This window comes from Siphateles boraxobius, unplaced genomic scaffold (genome assembly GCF_051911475.1).
Source record: "Siphateles boraxobius isolate OS27281-9 unplaced genomic scaffold, OSU_SipBor_1 25, whole genome shotgun sequence".
Taxonomy (NCBI): Eukaryota; Metazoa; Chordata; class Actinopteri; order Cypriniformes; family Leuciscidae; genus Siphateles; species Siphateles boraxobius.
The window spans coordinates 37639626-37654121 of record NW_027508866.1 but is presented as its reverse complement, the minus strand read 5'-3'; the positions used below and the strand labels follow the sequence as shown (position 1 = coordinate 37654121).

The following is a 14496-nucleotide window of genomic DNA, read 5'->3' as shown; positions in this document are numbered from 1 at the left end:
CATCTTAACAAATGTGAAAATTGTCGTGACTTGTGAGTGATGTGTGAAAAAGTGAATCATTTAAGAGAGTCGACTCGCTTGGATGGTTCATTTAAACCACGCGTCCCTTAAAAACTGATTTTTGTTGTTGTTTTGTTTCAAGTTACATAATTGAGAGTTTAATTGGATTTACCTCTTTATTAACCTCTCCCAAACAAGTCATGGCTTAGTTATAGTCCAGTATTTAGTTACACACGGTTTGTAAGTCGGTTCACACGAATCATTGAAAAGTACCGGTTCGTGAATCGGACATCAGTAGCTCGTTGACAGGTGTGAGTTGAAGAGACGCTATTCAGAGACACACGCCATTATAATCGCGCTCTTTTCATTCTCATATTATTCCACTACTGGCTTTATTTCACCAGTTGAGCTGAAGGACAGAAAGGTAAGACTTTTGTGACTCGCATTAACCGTTAAAACAAAAATGTTATCTAGTATTTAAGCTACTTAGATCAGTTCCTACACCTGAGGTGAAGTTCTTTCAGTCAGAATCACTGCAGCTTCATCGCGCTTTTTTTGTCATCATGAGCGGAATAAAACGATCATCACGGCTGAATAATGTGGAAAATTGTTTTGATATAAAGATATTAAACATGTCCTAGACATGAATATATTCTTAACCGAACTAATAGATGAGAGATTTGCGCTTTGGGGCAAGTTGTCACATTTTCTCTCTCTGTGTTGAATAACGTTATTTCTGAGTGAGTTTACTTAGGCTACATATGAATGTACTAAAATTTCTGTAGATACGAACCTTAAAATCTATTAAGCTATCTAAAAGCTATTTCCACTGTTGCTGCCCTGCGGAAAAAACAACAACATATATCAAATTTAAAACAATTCATGAAACAGCAAAATTGGGAAAATGTCATATGAAAAGTATCAAGCTATTGTTCAGGACAACATAAATTGCAGTTGATAAATTGTACAATGACAAATTAGGACATGAACACATCTGACAACTTGCCCCAATAAAACAATCAATACAATTTTAAGAAAGAATATTTTGGACACAAGCTGTGAATCCATTACATAGCGTAAGCTTGATTTATTGTGTTTACCTGATGCCCAAAAGCTTCATATTCAGTTTAGAGGACAGAATTCACAAAAATCACTCTAATATAAGACAGTTTTGAATTAGTTGTTTGAAACCAGCTAGAGAAAAGAAACATAATTGGACTTTTGATTCAAAACCTTATAATTGCTGAGATACAGAGCTGTGTGTCCTTATGGCAATCTGTTTGACTCTTTTATTTATTCTATTATTGATATCAACAATTCAATATTCTACAATATTCGACATAATTTTTGATATCAGAAATTAGATTTTTACTAGTAACAATAACATTTTTTGATGTCAGGAATTACATTTCCACTAGTAAAAATGTTAATTCTTAATATCAATGACGTCAGAAATAATAATTCTTGATATAAAGAATGAAATTTCAGCTTGGAAAAACTAAAATGCTTGATATCCGTTATTGTATTTCCACTAATTAAATGTGACCATAGGCTGTTTTTTCAAATTCGATTGTTGATATCAAGAATTGATTTCTTTCTAGTTAAAATTTCAGATTTCACATATCAGAAATACAATTCTTTATTTTGTATTTAAAAACCTTTATTTTTGATATCAATAATTATGTCTTCACTAGTTCAAATGTCTGTTCTTGATCTCGTACAAGTCAAATATACAAAACATTAAAAGTCAAAATTATGATTTTTTTTTGTCATCATTTCGCCTTTTTCATCATAATTTTGACGTAGTATGTCATTATGTTGATTTACGTCAAAATTATGATTTACCAAAGCTTGATATTTTTCTTATGTGTGGAAGTATAGCTTATTCACTGTTTTATTAAGTTATTGCTGGAAACAAGTGCTCAATCAATAAAGTTAACTTGGTTTTTAAGTTTTCAATGTGTTTGCTGAATGTCACTAGCATCAGTACTAAACCTGAAGGATTTTTTTTTCCCATTTCATGTGTGTGTTTTCCCAGGATCTCTGTGCATCCATGGAGGGATTATGGGATGCCGGCTCCGTCTGCATCATCTCAGATCTCGTCTCCTGCCGGAACGAGACCAACAGCACCAACTCCAGCACCACGGAGGGCTTCATCTGGTCTCCTTATTACCAGCATTCCCTGCCGACGGCCACGCTGTTCACGCTGGCGTATCTCCTCATCTTCCTGCTGTGCCTGATGGGAAACGGCCTGGTCTGTGCGATAGTCCTGAGGAACCGGCGCATGAGAACCGTGACTAACATCTTCATCCTGAATCTGGCCGTCAGCGACCTACTGATCGGGATCTTTTGCATTCCCACGACGTTAGTGGACAACCTCATCACAGGTGAGAGATTAACGTAGAGATTGTAAAATATAGTGTCTGAAATGTAAACAATATTTGCATAATGCGTAATAATAAAAGTCCCTCCAGCGGGAGATATACTCTAATGAGACAGAGCGAGGGGGGGGGCGGGACCATCCAACCGTCTCCATTGACTCTGTATTGTGTGAAGCTTCCTCCTTGTCATTTCTGACTTATAACAAAAAAAAACAATGTCTGAAAGCTGCTGTGTGACCAGGTGTACAGCGAACAAGACAAACACCCAGAAATAAGTGTTTATAAGCTGTCGACCCCCCAAAAAACGAGCGTTAAAAGACACAAAAGTGGATAATGGCTGGAACAAATGGGTAAATTGTGGGATCCTGACACTCAATATGCACTAAAAATACACTTTGTGTGCAGAAACATTGTCACTGGTAAGTCAAATATCCAAATGTCAGTTTTATATATTATATTTCTGTCGTTTGAACTAAGTTAGTTCTCAGAGTAATATCTCGCGTTGCTCTGTCTCAATTGGCCATTATCCACTTTTATGTCTTTAAACGCTCGTTTTTTTGGGGTCGACAGCTTATAAACACTTATTTCTGGGTGTTTGTCCTGTTTGCTGTACACCTCGTCACACAGCAGCTTTCAGACATTGTTTTGTTTTTTGTTATAAGTTAGAAATTACAAGGAGGAAGCTTCACACAATACAATACAGAGTCAATGGAGACGGTTGGATTGTCCCCCCCCCCGGTGTGCTCTCGGTCTCTATATCAGTGTCAGTGTTTCTGAACTCCTGAAACGCCTCCATTGTATCTTGAGTTTCTTCCGGGAACGAACACGTCACAATATTCCTCATTATAATAATTCATATGCAGAATAAAGGTGCAGGGCCTGGTTGAGTTAGTTAGTAGTGTGTTAAACTGGCGGTTATGGAAAGGGGCGGGACATTTCCCAAACACACTCGAAGTGCTCGACCAATCACAACACACAGATCCAGCCGACCAATCAGAGCACAGTGTACTTTTCAGAAGGAGGGGCTTCATAGAGACAGGAAGTAAACAGAGCGTTACTGACAGACTGGGAAGAGAGGAGCCGCAACAATGGAGAATATGAGGAAAATAATCAACATTCAAGCAGGAAAACCTGTTCTAGTAGAGACCAAAAACACAAGACTTTCTAAAAGGGCAGAATATGGTCTCTTTAATCCTCTCGCACATCCCTCAGATGCACCAGTATGTAGTGGGATATTTTGCCAATAAAATTATTGTGCCAGAACAATAGCATGAGATATTTGGTCTCTTTGTATCATCTCAGGGAGCTTTTATTATTTTTAGATATGTGCAGTAAGAAGATTAAAACATTTTTGTTGTTTCTGTGCAAACAAACTTCAAATGTACCCGGATTAATCCATCTTTCTAGATATAACCTTATTATGTTTCTGTCTTCGTCAGGTTGGCCTTTCAGCAACACGGTATGCAAACTGAGTGGCCTGGTACAAGGAACGTCAGTCTGTGCTTCAGTCTTCACATTAGTTGCTATCGCTGTGGACAGGCAAGTGTTAACAATTGAGTCAAATTAAATAAAATAACCATTGAAGGGAAACAATAGAGCAGTGATATTGTGTCAGGTATTGCTCATACTGCTAATCAGCATATTGTTAAAGCTGATTGAAATTTAGCCTCATGAAATGCAGTGCTGAATAGATTAATCTAATAAATTTTTTTAATTGATTGACAGCTCATGTTTATTTTAGGGGTGTAACGATATTCAAACCGAACCGAAAAACCGCGACACAGCACCCACGATACGCATCGCGATACTCTCATGGTGTACCGAACACGCCACATAATTTTATAATTAGATTTAGAAGTAAACACAAAAACTGCCTTATATGTGCTGTTTACATACAATTTGTTACTTGAGTGTTGATTATTAGAGACACAATTTGTTCAGTAAATCACTTTTTAATAAAAAAAAGCAATTTTAGGTTTAGTTTTCTCAACTCTGCTGTACCGAACCGTCAGTTTTGTGTACCGTTATACAGTCAAATATGCAATGTTATTTTATATTTGATTACTATAATGTTAGACCTAACGAGAAACCTGAAAAGCACTGTTTATTTTATTCATATTTTCTTTACTTTTAGTTGAAAGTAATCGATTATTCCAGTAGTCCGCAGCACATACCGAAACCGCGAACCTAAAACCGCGATATGAACCAATTTGAACCGTTACACCCCTAGTTTATTTAAATCATTTTGAGCTCTAGAAAACATTACATCTGGGTTAATGACCCGCATATGTGTTTTCTCCTCATCTGAAACTCAGGTTTCGCTGCATCGTTTACCCGTTCAAGCCCAAACTCACGCTCTTTGTCGCGAAGGTGTCGATTGGGACGATCTGGGTGCTCGCGCTCACCATTATGTTTCCCTCAGCGTTAATGTTGACTGTCGAGCAAGAAAAAAACCATTTCATGGTTCACAGTGACAACCACAACCGCACGTACCCGCTGTACTCCTGCTACGAGACCTGGCCCGACCCCGAGATGAGGAAGGTGTACACGACGGTCCTGTTCGTGCACATATACGTGATTCCCCTCACGCTAATCATGCTAATGTACGGCCGTATCGGGGCAAAACTGTACGGCACAACCGTCCTTTCCAGCGCCGAGCCTGAAATTCCTTCCCAGGCGAAATATCCCGCGTCTCAACGCAAGATTCGAGTGATAAAGATGCTAATTGTGGTTGCCTTGCTGTTCATGCTATCATGGCTTCCGCTGTGGACGCTAATGCTACTGACTGATTACGCTCGTCCAGACGAGGACAATCTGGAGCTTCTAACAAGCTATGTTTTCCCTATCTCTCATTGGCTAGCGTTCTCCAATTCCAGTGTCAATCCCATTATCTACGGCTACTTCAACAAGAACTTTAAGACAGGCTTTCAAGCCGCGTGTCAGAAGCACGCTTGTTTCCGTAGCCGAAGGAAAAGGCGATTTAGCATTAAACAGCCCAGAGTTGAAAGTCAGGGTTGTAGCCCGTTGAATACTAGCGGAAAACCACTTGGTTTGGGAACACGGACAAACCAGATCTTCACCGAAAGCAATCTTACCGGATGCGTTCGCCTGGAGCTCGAGCATCGGAGCGTTTCAGGAGACGACAAAGCCGAAGCTGGAAGTGGTGCCGTGTCTGTTAAAAGAAAAAGCCATTTCCAAGATATTGAGAAAGCAGGAGGTAAAAAAAATAATGCCTGGGAGCTTTGAAAACACAGCAGATGCATCGGTTTAATCGGCTGACAACTACTGGTAAAAAAGTGTCAGAACAAAATGCAAACATAACCGTGCGTTCACACCGCCGCCGGCGAGAGCGGCAAGATTCGCCCTGCCAGCGACGCCGTGGAAAGATTCGATGCTCTGACGTAGATCGAATGCGTGGTCTTTTTTTAAAGCTTTATTTAAAGGGGCCTTAAAGAAAACGAGCATGTCGATCGTTACTTTTGTAGAAAATTGATCGATGGAAAGAACTTAACAATTATAGTGACATGTTTGCTAACAAAATAAACCAATTAAAAGCCATTTTTGTGGTGTGGCTTTTGTGTTCATGGTTAAGTGCTATTATAATTTGCATTCTCGCTGAAAAACAAGTGTTCTAGCGCGAACATCTTGCCTATAAATAGTGTTGCGCGCCTTCTCATCAAATTCAAATGATCAACCTCTCCTCTATTTTGCTTGGGAACTAATGTGGTCGCAAGCAAAGTTTACAGGACTGCGTTCTCTGGAATCCTCTCAAACGGAGCACTTCTACATTGCGATTGGTTGCCGCCGAACCGAGTGAATGACTTCCGGCCACTTTGACGCTCTCGCCGGCGGCGGTGTGAACGCACAGTAAGAGTGTTTTCCTGTGTCGGACCCAAACTTTGCAATGATCTCCCTCTTTCTGTAGGGTCAGTAAAGTCACTACCGAAATTTAAGGCCATGTTAAAAGCACATCTTTTAAACACTTCCTGGGCATCTTCATGATGGGTGTTTGATCAATACCTTGTCTATGTTTAGTGCGTTTCTTTTTCTTTTTTAATTTAATCTGTACTCCTCTTACTTTTGTGTTTTTAGTGATTGTGAAGCACTTTGGGCAAAAGCTGTTGCAATAAATGTGCTATATAAATAAATAAATGAAATGATTGACAGACACGGCAGTAGACGTCTACATTAATCCGGATACATTTGAAAACGCATCTCTACGTTTTGGCCTTCCGTCTACACTGAAAAATAGCGTGAGGGTTAGGAAAATTATTATTCTCGGTACAATCTCTGTGAGCTTTTGTGTTTACTGGGGCTGTCAAAATGGCTGAAAAGCTAATTTTGAATTTCTTTCGTAAATATTAGCAAAATTCTAATTATATTTGAATTCTAAAGGCAATACTTAGCTCACATCCACACGAAGCCGGAGCTTTCCCTATCAGATCTTTTTTTTCCCTCGGCCTAAATTTTTTTTCGTAAACACGCCGTCATCTCAAGAAATATATGCGTACGTACACACGAAACTACTGAAACTGACTGAAAATGATGTGGTATACATGCCAGACCAGTATGTGGCGCTGTAATTCTGCCACAGATGCACTAAACAAGGAGAAGAAGACTTGGAGCGTGCGCACAACCTTACGCTCTCTATACAAACCCAACACGACAGCGGTGTATGACTAATGCTGACACATGGTGTGATGACATCACCGTTTCATAAACTATACGGATTGGCCGTACACAGCTTGTTTGCTTTGCGGCCCCTTTAAATAAAGTTTTAAAAAAGCCCAAGCATTCGATCTACGTCAAAGCAATCTTTCCACGGCGTCGATGGCAGGGCGGCGGTGTGAACGCACGGAAAGCCTCTCGTGGAATGAGCTCTGATGTCCCCTGGGGGCTGCCTCCCTTCGATTATTATACATTTTTATTTTTATTTATTATTGGATTATTATCCAAAATTATAGGGTCCACAAGCCAATTTGAGGGGCGTTGCTTAGGTACGGATGCATCTCGAACACGAGATGATGAAAGAGAACTGTGTTCGTGCATCACTGAGTAAACGCGCTTCAACACACAGCGTAATGAACTACATCAACACACAATTTTCATTCAAATGTGCAGGTTTTTTAAAATTCAACGAATATTCGAAATTCCAAATTTTATTTGACAGCCCTATTGTGGACGGAAAGCGTTTTATAATGGAAACGCTTCTTTTAAATGTATCCAGATTGATGTAGAGAGAGCCTCCGTTTTTGAATGAAATAGAGTAAATATTGTATAAAATAAGTGTGAATTTTGTGTAAATATTTTCATTAAATGTATGTATCAGCAGTTTAGCTACCATCAGACAGTAGATATCAGTATTTGCATCAGTCATTGATAAATATCAGGTGTTTGTCTTAGGAAAAACATTATTAATAGTACTGTACAAAAGTTTGGGATTTTTTTAGTGTCTTTGAAAGTCGCTTCTGCTCAAGATTGTATTTATTTGATCAAAAATACAGTAAAAAAAATGTATTACACAATGTAAAGTTACTGTTTTCTATGTGAATATATAGTAAAGTGTAATTTATTCCTGTGATCAAAGCTGAATTTTCAGCATCATTACTCCAGTCTTCAGTGTCACATGATCCTTCAGAAATCACTATAATATGATGATTTGATGATCAAGAAACATTTATGATTATTATCAATGTTGAAAACAGTTGGAAACTGTGAACACTTTATTTTTCAGGATTCTTTGGTGAATAGAAAGTTCAAAAGAACAGCATTTATTTTAAATAGAATCCTTTGTAAAATATAAATGTCTTTACTGTCACTTTTGATCAATTTAATGTTCTTGCTGAATAACAATATTAATTTCTTGCTAATTTCGGACCCCAAATTTTTGAATGGTTGTGTACTGTCAAAAGTAGTCAGTGATCACATTATATATATATGTGAGTGTGTGTTTCAGTTCGTAATCTGGTGTTGTGAAGCTATATATAGTAAAAAAAATACAGTTCTGTGTTTGATAAATTAAGTGTAATCTTGAGTGTTAATTAGGGTACGTTTACACGACACCGATATGCTTAAAACGGCTTTCCACGTACAGACGACACCATTGTCAAAACGATCCCCATTCTCACGGATCCGCAAAACCGACTAAAAACGCTGTATTCTGCTGCCAGGCCAGTAGATGGCGATGAAACACTATAGACTGAACTCGTAATACGCATGTGCATGATGTCATCGTCTTCGGATACAGAGACTGCTTTCAAAAACGTCCACTTTGAAACCCTTTTTTAAAAGTTTGTGTTTTCAGGCACCCAAAACGCCGTTTTCGTGTAAATGAACGGCCAAAACACATACATTTTTTTACTTTTTAAGTTGAAAACTGTGTCGTGTACACAGCCCCTCATAGAAGAGTTTAACACACGAGATGAACATGATTGCAACATCCCCAGTAAAATGACATTCCTTAATGACAGTTCAAACGATTGTCTCTGCATCAGATTATAATTATCATCTGAGGCGTTTCCTCATTTGCTTTACGGGTGAAATGTGTGCGAGCTGACATTTCAGAAGCGAAATGAATTGTTCTCTTTCTCTATAGAAAAACAAAAGACCTATTGACAACGGAACCAATTTCTGAGAAAATTACAGGAAAACTACACACACCTGCAGCAAATTACAGCACTGTGTGTCTTCCTCATGGCTCAGAGTCATAATTTCCCATGAGAGATCGAGATGCATGTGTTCTTGACCAGAAAGAATATGCTGGAATATGAAGGATTACTCTGTTTACGTACCTGGATATGAAAGTCGAATGTCCTCAGAGCCTCAGATGTGTTTATAGAGTTTATACTGTCATTTACAATTCAATTCACATTTATTTGAATAGCGCTTTTCACAATACACATTGTTTCAAAGCAGCTTTACAGAAAATGCACAAGTCCACATTACAATTTAGAGTGATCTGTAATCAGAGGAAACTGTCTAAGTTATGTATTTCAAAAATGTATATATACAAATCACAGTTAGCTAAAAATGTATTATATTTATAGACATCACAACTCATTAAAGTCGGCATTAAATGGAAGTTGCGCTGGTGTTTTCTCCTATATTGTGTCGTATATCCGAGTGAAATGCCTATGGAAAAAGAACAAATGTGGGCGGGGCTTGATTTTGTCCTTGGGAATTGATTGGATGGTGGTGGTTTGCTATTGGTTGGTCTCAAATGAGTGACAGCTTGCTCCGCCCACATCATCAGAGAAGAGATGCTGCAAGAGAAAGTTATTCTGATTCAAGATTATTACGATTGATTTAAAATCAATGCCCCACTTTTTTGTTGTCGTCATTGTATATCCTGTTAGTTTCTACTCCAAATATGTCACATTACAGAAGTAAATGAGCTGTTTCATGTTGACTTCAAATATTTTCTTTAGCAAATTGAGCCGAAAATGTAATGCTGAGTAAGATTTATACACTTTCATTTTGATATGTGACGTGCAAAAGAAAATAGCACATGAAGTCAGTCATTCATCATGATCTGAGGCAGTAATCTGAGTGAAACATTGTGAGATTTTCATATGGTTTTATTTGTTTTCATGTACATTGTACAAGACAAGTGTAATTTTCTGCAGCTCACTGATGTGAACGATGTTGCGCTTTTATTTTTGGATGTTGTTTGTCTTGCTGTGTTGACTGACAGGTCATATAAGAGACTTTACCTGAGGAATAATCCTCATACACAGGTTCATGGTGTGTTTGCTTTGATCTAAGGCGGTGACACACCACAGCAAGGACCTAGCGCCGACTAAAGCCCATTGTGTGATTGTGTCAAACAAAGCAGTGCTTTCTGACTATTTTTAATATCAATCATGCTGATCACTTTCTTCATTCCCGGCGTCGACTCGTGTTGTTATGAAAATGTTCACGCATTGTAATGCTCAGGTAAAATGACATAAGACTCTTTTATTCACTTTTATTCTCATGCACAATACTTGTTCGCTAATCTGAACAGCCAATCAGAGTTCTCTCTCTCATCAACGGCGATCCAACAATCTGAATCGGGCGAACTCCTGCAGACATGTGTCACGGCCTTAATATAAATCATTATTATTTTTGTGTCTTGTCTCTACTGTCTTTAAAGTCCCCCTCCCCTGTAGGCAATTTTTTACCCCTTAAATCTCATCTTTGATCATCAAAATTACATATGTAAAAGATTTTTCCTTAAAAACCATTTCTTCACGCCTTAAAATATCTTGAATGTAACTCGACACCCTCGCCTCATTTAGTATATGCGGTTCTATGAATATGCAAATGAGCCCCGCCTCCACTCACTCACTCAGAGATTCACTCGTTGACGATCACACGTTGATCTGATTGGTTACAAGGTAGTTTGTGACGTCAGAAACACCAGCGATTTCAAAGCGTGTTTTTGAGACTGTCTTTGGTTCACTGCAGTTTTAAGGAGAAAATACTCAGCAATGCTGTCGACTTATGAATTTACACATGCTTTGTTTTAAAGCATATTAAAAACATCACATACACATATAAACAACATTAAAAGCTGGATTTTCAACACAGGGGGACTTTAAACACTCTAGTGATTCATCTCTATATACAGTAGATCTGCTTTTTGACTGGTGGGCTGGACAGTAATAGAGCACAGATATTCACAAAAAAAAATTTTGTATGTACAATTGTACTAAATAGTTTAAACCTGATGTGTAAAATTGTGTGATAGTGTAAAATAAAATAAATAATTAAGAATATGTAACTGCATAAATGTCTGTGGTTATTAATTGAACAGTGTTTCATGTCTTGTGAAATCTAAACTAAACTGCATGTATAATAATGTTTAATAAACTTTTGAATGTTTAATTAACTTTTGAAATTATTTCAAAGTTAAAAAGGACAGTGTGCAGAAATATGATGTTTGTAATTGGATCTTTTGTCATAATGGTCTGTAGGGGTCGTCAATATGGAAGCTTGTTTCTGCCACAGAATAAAAAAATAAACTTTAAATCTCACAATTTTGACTTTTATCCGTAATTGCGAGTTTACATCTCACAAGTCTGACCTTTTTCTCAGATATGAAGTTAGATATGAACTCGCATTTGTGAGTTATAAAGTCAGACTTGTGTGATATAAACTAATAATTGTAACAAAAAAATCTGAATTGCGACTTTAAATCTTGCAGTTCTGACTTCTCAGAATTGAAATAAACTTGCAATTTTGAAAAAAGAGTCAGAAAAAGTCGCAATTAAGCCGTAATTGCGACTTTCTCACAAATTCACAATCTTATCTCACAATTGAGAGATAAAAAAATCCCAATTACGTCTTAATTAATTAATTGCAACTTTTGTATCACTCCAGTCTTCAGTGTCACATGATCCTTCAGAAATCATTCTAATATGCTGATTTGATGCTCAAGAAACATTGATGATTATTATCGATGTTGAAAACAGTTATGTAAAAAATTCAGGATTGTATGATGAATAAAAAGTTCAAAAGAACAGCATTTATTTGAAATGGACATCTTTTGTAACATTATAGATGTCTTTACTGACACTTTTGATCAATTTAATGCATACCTGCTGAATGAAAAAGTATTAATTTCTTTCGTTTTTATTTACAAAAATAAAATTCTTACTGACCCCAAACTTTTGAACGGTAGTGTTTAATGGTACAAAAGCTGTGTTCTTTATATTTGTTTGTCTGTGTGACAATACCTGGACCTTACATATGGTTAAAGTCTGACGGCGATGCGGCGTCTGGCAACGGGAGCAGGTGCGAATACACTGGGAGCTCCTGGTCAGAATCCTGAATGGCAGCGGCACAGGGTATCTGGCCGCTATCAACTGGGACTGAGTGGCGCATGTTTCGGCAGACCCCTGTGTGACCCCTATTTAGGGACCGCACTGCTCACCCCAATTGGGGAAGGGCCTAGAAAAGGTGGCCTAAAAATTGCCCACTCAACCATTTACCTGGATATGTTACTGCGCCTATCGGGTTATTCCACTACTGGAATCGACAATGAAATCCAGAGCCGAATTAAACAGGCATCAGCTGGCTTTGAGAGACTTTGGTGTAGAGTCTATTATAATAAGAGCCTTCATCCCTCCACAAAGGTTGCCGTACACCAAGCGGTGTGTGTCACCACCCTCCTCTATAGCTGTGAAGCGTGGTTAACTACAGCCGTCACATCAAGTCCTTACAGCACTTCCACATAAGCTGCCTTCAGCGCATTCTGGGAATCACCAATTAGGGAAGGGCCTAGAAAAGGTGGCCTAAAAATTGCCCACTCAACCATTTACCTGGATAGGTTACTGCGCCAATCGGTTATTCCACTACTGCAGTCAAAATGAGGAAAATAAGAAACAATACAATATAAAACTGGCAGCATGGAATGTAAGGACTCTCCTGGACTCGCATGGCATCTCTGACAGACCTCACAGGAGAACAGGCCTGATCTCTGCTGAGCTGAGCCGCTACAACATCGACATCAGCAATGCCCTGAGTGAGACCAGGCTTCTGGATGAAGGCTCTCTAACAGAGGAAGGGGCGGGTGTAGCAATGTTCAGGGAAGAAGGAGGCGGGAACCGGCGAACAATCAAATAAACTTTATTTAAAATAAAAGAAACAAACCAAAATACCGCCAGCAGCCCCTCGCGGACGACTGCTGGCTACCGAAAATAAATATAAATGCCAGCAGCCCCTCGCGGACGACTGCTGGCTAAAATAAAATACAAATACATAATAAACAAAACACAACTAAAATACAGGCCTATTCCTCTCTCGATCATCAACGTCGTCGCTCCTCCTTTATGCTTCCGCTCCTCCGCGAGAGATGCGAGACCGGTGTGCTTCACAGGTGTTGCTCATTAGTAATCGCACCACCGGCCTCGCGCCGTTCTCTCACGTCCCTCTGCCGTCCTGTTCGCCACAGCGGGCTATACCTTCTTCTGGAAAGGATTCCCCCAGGTGGAAAACATCTTTATGGAGTAGGAGTGGCCATCGAGAACACCCTTCTGCCAAGTCTCACAGAAACACCGGTTGGCATTAGTGAAAGGCTAATGACCCTCCGAGTTCGTATCCCCCTGGCAAATAAGCGTTATGCCACACTTCTCAGTGTCTATGCACCAACTTTGCCATCTGAAAATGAGGCCAATAAATGCTTTTATCAAGCACTGGATGAAACTCTTTGCAGGATCCCTAAAGGGCCGTACACACCGGGACGAATATCGGCGCGTGTTATTCGCCAGCGTTTTTCAACGAGTTTTTTGTGTTCACACCCAAGCGATTTTCGCTGACGATGAGCCGAGTGAACATGCAAATTCATTCCCTGACATTAGATGGCGCTTAATGTAAAACCGAAATAAAAGTTACAAGCCTATGTACATGAAAGACAATTAAGTGAAATGAAACTCAACATCAAGGCCCATTTGCTCTGCAAAACCACTCCATAATTCTCTTTTATCAATATTTTTGTAGTCGCTGTTGCGTTTGTCATACAGTTATGTTCTTATGTTCCGAGACCAGCAGCTCTACATTTATCTTGGCTTGCATCTTCCTCGTCTTCTTCCCGGCAGTGTGTAGACGCTACTTGGCGTATATCTTCTTCGCCGTTACGTATATGTGCTCGGCAAGAACGTTTTGTGTTTGAGCGCTCCCAAATTGTGTTTAACTGTAACTTCAGAAGCTCCAGACACGTGAGCAAGAGCGCCAATCTCATTGGTCAGATAGTTTTTGACGTGGTGCGTCAAACCAAAAAAATGAACCCGTTGACGCTTTAACGCGTGGCATTTTCGGGTCGGTGTGCACACTCACATTGGTGCCCTTTGTTTAGTGACGAGGCGTTAAACATCGGCGAATATCGCGCGTGAAATTCGTCCCGGTGTGAACAGGCCTTAAGAGTGATAAGATCTTCTTGCTTGGGGATTTCAACGCTAGGGTGGGACAGAGCTACAGGATATGGAGTAGAGTACTAGATAGGCATGGCATTGGCAGGGTGAAGGCAAATGGCATGAGGCTACTTACTCTTTGCTCTGAGCATAACCTTACCATAACTAACACCATCTTCCAGCAGAAGGCAAAATATAAGAGCTTGTGGATGCACCCTCGCTCT

At 39.2% G+C, this 14496-nt stretch overlaps 1 protein-coding gene across 1 annotated transcript; it reads left to right on the top strand.

The window, feature by feature from the left end:
- The first annotated feature begins 308 nt into the window (after positions 1 to 308).
- Positions 309 to 5696, top strand: npffr1l3 (neuropeptide FF receptor 1 like 3). The gene is made up of 4 exons (XM_077242037.1): positions 309 to 424; positions 2039 to 2387; positions 3821 to 3920; positions 4697 to 5696. The coding sequence occupies exons 2-4, from the start codon at positions 2054 to 2056 to the stop codon at positions 5625 to 5627; spliced, it is 1365 nt and encodes a 454-aa protein (XP_077098152.1). The 5' UTR covers positions 309 to 424; positions 2039 to 2053; the 3' UTR covers positions 5628 to 5696.
- The last annotated feature ends 8800 nt before the right edge of the window (positions 5697 to 14496 follow it).

Coding starts and splice junctions, on each gene's coding strand:
- npffr1l3 (XM_077242037.1), top strand. CDS start 2,054: ATGGAGGGATTATGGGATGCCGGCTCCGTCTGCATCATCTCAGATCTC. Junction 2,388..3,820: donor AGTGGACAACCTCATCACAG/GTGAGAGATTAA, acceptor TGTCTTCGTCAG/GTTGGCCTTTCAGCAACACG. Junction 3,921..4,696: donor GTTGCTATCGCTGTGGACAG/GCAAGTGTTAAC, acceptor TCTGAAACTCAG/GTTTCGCTGCATCGTTTACC.